Source organism: Haliotis rubra, unplaced genomic scaffold, assembly GCF_003918875.1.
Source record: "Haliotis rubra isolate DU_JTF1 unplaced genomic scaffold, ASM391887v1 Scf329, whole genome shotgun sequence".
Lineage (NCBI taxonomy): Eukaryota > Metazoa > Mollusca > Gastropoda > Lepetellida > Haliotidae > Haliotis > Haliotis rubra.
The window spans coordinates 143885-150974 of NW_025767001.1; the positions used below are offsets into that span (position 1 = coordinate 143885).

Consider the following 7090-nt stretch of genomic DNA (forward strand, 5'->3'; position numbering starts at 1 on the left):
AGTTTACTTTCCATTCGTATGAAATGAGTGACAGCAACCATTGTGACATATTCAATACTTTTTCTGAGTGAAGCAATTTAAAGAAGCTTGGATCGTGACGTGCATGAGCAGTAGAGGTCAAAGTTTGCTGATATAAAAATGTTGCAGTTTCATAGTCTTTTGTTGCTGTTTTTACTTTTTCAGTAGCGAGGTATTATGTTTATGTTACTATTTCCACCATTAATGTGGGCTTTTCTGCGTTTTTCTGTACAGTGGGAAAGTTTTCTTTGGTAGCCCTGGAGGAGATATGAAGTGGCATAGAGTACTGTACTGTAAGATCAGTGATGTAACATGGCCAGATGGCCTACACTCTCTAAGTAACATGGAGAACAGGGTGGTCCTCAACTTCTTTTGAGCTGTATACTGATAGAAATACAATAATAAATGCAATGCTGCCATTTGTATTTCATAGCAGCAACTGAATTATCTGTGTACACAGATCCTCATGTTATATTTCACATGATAAAATTGTCTATGCATATAGATAAACACACACATTAAGATAAACCACACAATGTCTGTCTCTACTGGTATATCAACTTTCATTGTAGTGGCAGAAAAGTCTCTTCACCAGATAGACACAATATTACCTCAAAAGCATTTATAAAACATTTTTACCTGCATTGCATTTTATTACAACTCATGCTGGCCTTTGAGCTGCAAGTACAGAGCACAATATGTCATCTATACCATATGTAAATACTGCAACAAAATAATAAACATGGCTTCATGTTAGTGATAAATAATAGTATGTTTACTGTACAATAGAAAAATTAAACAAACACACGTTTACCCTCAGTAAAAGCATGAATACCAACTCCACACATGGCTAAGGTGTATGAAGCACCAACTAAATGGTTTAGACGACTGTTACATCAGTGTAGTTGTAGCGCTATGACAACTATGGTGAAGGGGTAAGAGTGAACTACAGGTACCAAGTTAACTTATATCTCACATTAATATATTCTAATCTCCATTTCTAAAAATTACTGGAGATGTTTTGAGTCAAGATGGAAAGATCAACACAAAATCAAACACTCCTGATGCATGTAAGGGAAATGGTTATTATTTAGATACAAACCAAATTTTGACAAAAATAAACCAGAGTTTACTGACTCCTCAAGTGTCACATCTCTGCATAACAGAAGCAAGGCAGATTTTAATTCAAAAATTGCAATTCTGAAAATTTAATATATGTGTTGTTGTGGTTTGGGTGTCAAAAGTTTTTTTTGTCACACAGAGCCTGACCTATGTTATCAGCACGTCCTCATCCCCTTGCCTGTCGCACTCCCCAATCCTCCGATACATCAGAGAGATGTGATTATCTCCCCTTATATTCTTTCTGTACTGCATGAGAGCCAGTAGAATAGCAGCACCAACTCCAACGAAGAATGTGAGTGAGATGACAGTTCCTGCAATGATCCACTGCCTGTTAGAGCTGCTGTTGGATGTATGCTGTTTGCTGCGTTGCTTGTCTTTCCACGACGGGACGTAACATTTGTTCCGGCTACAACAACACAACTCCTCTGTCTTGTTGCTTGTACCCATGGTTACCTGTGACAACAAAAGCGAGTGAGAGAGTGGGTTTGTAATGTTTTTATTATGGCAGATGGCACAGAAATATATTGACGAAAAACCCATCGAATATAGATTGTAAAACATGTGATTCTGTTACTCAGATTGTTGTTTGTAAAGGCATATAATCCAATGGTAATTGCCTTTGTTTCCTGGAAATTGTTGATATACTAAACATTAAACATAATCTACCTGGAAACAGCTTGTGAACACTATTCCTAGCTAACTCACTACCAGCTCATTAACCAAACACTATTCCAAACTAATCCACTAACAGCTCATGAACCAAACACTATTCCAGGCTAACCCACTACCAGCTCATGAACCAAACACTATTCCAAACTAACCCACTGCCAGCTCATGAACCAAACACTATTCCAAACTAACCCACTACCAGCTCATGAACCAAACACTATTCCAAGCTAACCCACTGCCAGCTCATGAACCAAACACTATTCCAGGCTAACCAAATACCAGCTCATTAACCAAACACTATTCCAGGCTAACCCACTACTAGCTCATGAACCAAACACTATTCCAAGCTAACCCACTACAATCTCATGAACCAAACACTATTCCAAGCTAACCCACTACAATCTCATGAACCAAACACTATTCCAAGCTAACCCACTACAATCTCATGAATCTAACACTATTCCAGGCTAACCCACTACCAGCTAACCCACTACCAGCTCATGAACCTAACACTATTCCAGGCTAACCACTACTACCAGCTCATGAATCAAACACTATTCCAGGCTAACCCACTACAGCTCATGAACCAAACACTATTCCAGGCTAACCCACTACAAGCTCATGAACCAAACACTATTCCAGGCTAACCCACTACCAGCTCATGAACCAAACACTATTCCAGGCTAACCCACTACAAGCTCATGAATCTAACACTATTCCAGGCTAACCCACTACCAGCTCATGAATCTAACACTATTCCAGGCTAACCCACTACCAGCTCATGAATCTAACACTATTCCAGGCTAACCCACTGCCAGCTCATGAACCAAACACTATTCCAGGCTAACCCACTACCAAGCTAACCCCACCAGCTAATGAACCAAACACTATTCCAAGCTAACCCACTACAAGCTCATGAATCTAACACTATTCCAGGCTAACCCACTACCAGCTCATGAATCTAACACTATTCCAGGCTAACCCACTACCAGCTCATGAACCAAACACTATTCCAGGCTAACCCACTACCAGCTCATGAATCTAACACTATTCCAGGCTAACCCACTACCAGCTCATGAACCTAACACTATTCCAGGCTAACCCACTACCAGCTCATGAATCTAACACTATTCCAGGCTAACCCACTACCAGCTTATGAACCAAACACTATTCCAGGCTAACCCACTACCAGCTCATGAATCTAACACTATTCCAGGCTAACCCACTGCCAGCTCATGAACCAAACACTATTCCAGGCTAACCCACTGCCAGCTCATGAACCAAACACTATTCTAAGCTAACCCACTGCCAGCTCATGAACCAAACACTATTCTAAGCTAACCCACTGCCAGCTCATGAACCAAGCAGTATTCTAAGCTAACCCACTACCAGCTGACACAACAAACACTGACTCACCTGCTTGCAGTTGCTATAATTGCCGACTGCGATCCCATGTTTTTGACAAGAAGAGAAGTTATCACAGAAATACTGGGTCACTCTCTTCCCTTTTTCCACCCAAGAGGCTTGACCACACACAGGTATTTTACAGACTTCAAGGTTGGCTGAGGAACAGAGGAAATTTCAAAATGTGTAAAAAATGATTTTAACTTTTAAGGAGACAATGGTATTCATAAAAAAAACAAAGAAAAATGTCAGTATTAAATTAAGTGAGAAGGGTTTAAACCACTTAAACAATATTCCAGCAATATCACGGTGGGGGACACCAGAAATGGGCTTCCCACATTATACTCATGTGGGGAATCGAACATGGGTCTTCAGCGTGACAAGTGAACACTTTAACCAATAGGCTACCCCCACCGGCCCCTTTATGAAGAGCCAGTATAATTTGAAAATAATTTGAAAATATTCAATCATATTTCTCCTGTTTAATCTCTAAATTTGAAACAGAAACTAATCAATACTCAGGACATTCACAAGTTCTGAGGGTGAAGTGTCAGCTTCATGGTTATCAACATTTTTGTCCAAATTGACCATTTAAGTTTTCTTTTTACTTTTCATTCATGTCAATTTTCAACAATTTGTACTACTACCAATGACTTAATTTTGTTTCTTTATTTTTTTAGTTGTAGAAATGTTTCCGTGCAACATGCAGAATTCTATAGGTTAGGCAGTCTCTCAACAATTTTGCACACACGTTACATTCTCTACTGATTATTGACTCCGAGCTGCCAATGCATGTTTTATCAACTTAATGGGGAGCGGTAGGTAGCGTAACAACAAGTACTTTCTTTTTACTTTTTTGGGTATGACTAAGCACCTGATCAAACCACTAACCCTCCACCTTACGAGCAGATGCTCTATCGACTAGACCACAGAGGTGGAGTTCTAACTCTCCATTACAAACACACCATCACAGGCATATGGGAATATAGCCTATATTCCAAGTTCTTTTACATTTGACACAACATATGAGTTGTAGGTTTAAATGCGGTATAACATCGTTACTTAAGAATATTTCACTCTTAACGACATGCATGCATGTGTATGTGTGGCTGCTTGTACTAGCCCAGACTTCAGCTGGTTTTATAGTGCTAGTTCACTGAGATACCATGCCGCAGTGAAGCATGAATACCCCTCAGACACATTATACTGACTCCGAGCCGACCAGTCCTTGATGTACCCATTAATGCCGAGCGCCAGGCAGGGACCAACAAGTACCATATTTTAACATATTTTGGTATGACACGGCCGGGGATCGAACTCGCGGACTTGCGCTTTCCAGGTGGACACTCTAACCACTACACCACGGAGGCGGTCAAGTGATGTCAAAGACTATGGTCAAGTTCTGTGACAATTATCATATGAAGGTGTATATAGCTACGGTTATATTGACTCATCGTGTTCTGCTGTCATCACCTGTGGGTCTGAGAGTGATGTTGTTCCCGGTGTAGCAGATTTGTTGCTGAGGGGGAATTCCCTGAATATGAATGTTGCACTGGTTTGTGTTGCAACAGTAAACATCTCCATGGAGTCCTTTGTAAGTCACCTGCAAGACAATCACCTCTTATCACGTACTTCTCATAATAATCATGCATATTTTCAAAGTTATTAAATCAGTTCTTCAATTTTTTCAAAATTGAATTTTTGCTTAAAACTTTTAAAGATTTTTTTAAGAAAATATTTCAACACTGTAAGATTTTTAAAGATTTTTACTGGTGCTGTATCTCACTGCTGGATACCATTTTTCCATGATTAAATATCAGGGCCTGAATAATGACTTCTTAAGCACAGAATTCATCCTATTATTATCTTTGCAGAGGATAAACATGGTATAAACTGTCTAAGCCTAATCAACTTACACCCATCTTAGCTGTTCTGAACTAGCAATAAGTACAGGTGACCCATTTTGAACTACTCATTTCCAAACACTGAGTGCATCCTGAAGTATTAGTATTAGGGTAATCCATGCTGTCTGTACTTACGTTATACAGCCATCCATTTCTCACGCCTTTACACAAACCAGGATGGTCACACGAGTAGTTGGCGTACGTGCTGATTTCATATGTCCTCTCTCTTGCCCCGGTCTCGATGTGCTTCATATACCTGAAGATCATGCAGTGTGCGACTTTACTGATGGACACAGCTGCCCCTGCTGTTGAGTGAGTCAAGTTCTGTGGAGGTGATAGTGTTGTTGTAGCCGTCTCTCGGGACACAATGTTAGCTAAGCTCACCTTGCCTGATGCACATGTTTCATTCATCAATGATGCGTGAGATTCAATATCACCATACCAACAGTAGGATACAGATGCACTGAAAAACAAACCACCAGTTCTATTTCAACCACATAGATTACCAAGGCTATATACAAATTTCTTTTATTAGTTACTTTTCATGACATGTTTACCGTAACAACTTAATTTAATCAAATTGAATATGTACACCATGTACTCCAAACAAAAAATGAAGCAGCAGATAATATGTTCTGGCTAAAATGTTTCTATTTCCAGTTGCACCACAATTCTCACTGAGCATGCTGAACTGTAAAAGAGTGTTATCCTCAGATGACCAAAAACGGAAATGGATCATGTGTTTGGACACCATACGTTTTCAGACTGCAGTGTTTACTGGCGATATAGGTTAGTATAATGATGTGTGTTGTGATACACAGACAATGTGATTGTGAGGTGATAATGGCTTGTTTTTAAGATAGAGTTGTGAGTTATTAGTTAAATCTTTTACAGTTGTTCATATGTTCAATAACAAAAACCAAATGTTTCTTATTCTTAAGCGTCCAAACAAATAAACTAGCAGAAACATAATACACAGATACATCGGAAAGTCTTCCGCTCATATCCCCCCTTAAATTTCATTCTAGTCAAATCATACTAAATGCGTATATATATTCCTCATCTGATAAACATGAGTTTTAACATGTTTCTTTAATTGATTCTGAACATACTGAAGGCATATCCTACTTCTGAAAATGCCACTCAAAGACATATTTCATCATCGTTAAAATTTAGGGGGGATAGGTCTTACCAATACATCATCTAAACATGATTAAATGGCATTTTAGAAGTTGTAGTAACCATGAAGACAATTAACTATCTACTGATGCTAGTACCTTTACCGTTTATGAAATAAGAGATAAACATGACAAATATCATGAATATAATTAAAAATGTTAAATTCTTCAAAGCATTCGATGGGTTAAAAAATACACCAACTTCATGTAGAAATGAGGAGAAAGGAACAAAAAGTAACGTAACGATTTAACGTCAATCGTAAATAAAAACAAAGTCACCAAACCAGTCAGCGTGGTTTAGTAACCTGCATATTTCCTAGTCTGACTAGATTCCTGACGTTCGCTGATGTCTTGCCTCCAGGCATTCACTGTATCTAAGCCTAAATGGATCCCGAATTTTCAGTATGAGATTTTCTGGAACAGTGCTAATGCAATCGTGACAATCAAAACACGATGCTCAAATTATCCTCGCATCATTCGTATTGGGAAAAGAGTAAATATCTTAACTTGCCTGGCGTAGGCGAATGCCAACATCCAAATTCCAAATGTCAAAAACGTCAACAGGTTCCAAGGACCTGCCATTTTGACCGCTTACTACATAAATAAAAATGATCGTGGAGTTACCCCCCTTTGATTTATTGACCCATCCACAGCTGTAGTCAAGTATTGAAGTATGTCAGTGTTCTGAAAGCCAGAGGATTTTTTTGCATGTATTAATACATAACTTTTCGTGTTGGTGTCCCTCTCATGTAACACCATTCACCTTACAATTCTATTTTTTTCAACATTATATGC

At 38.9% G+C, this 7090-nt stretch overlaps 1 protein-coding gene across 1 annotated transcript; it reads right to left on the reverse strand.

The window, feature by feature from the left end:
- Positions 1–200: 200 nt before the first annotated feature.
- Positions 201–6877, reverse strand: LOC124284077. Its single transcript, XM_046720133.1, has 5 exons — positions 6807–6877; positions 5253–5580; positions 4687–4816; positions 3226–3371; positions 201–1593 (listed from the first exon to the last, which is right to left on the reverse strand). Exons 1-5 carry the CDS (start codon positions 6875–6877, stop codon positions 1288–1290), a joined length of 981 nt encoding a protein of 326 aa, XP_046576089.1. The 3' UTR covers positions 201–1287.
- Positions 6878–7090: the final 213 nt, after the last annotated feature.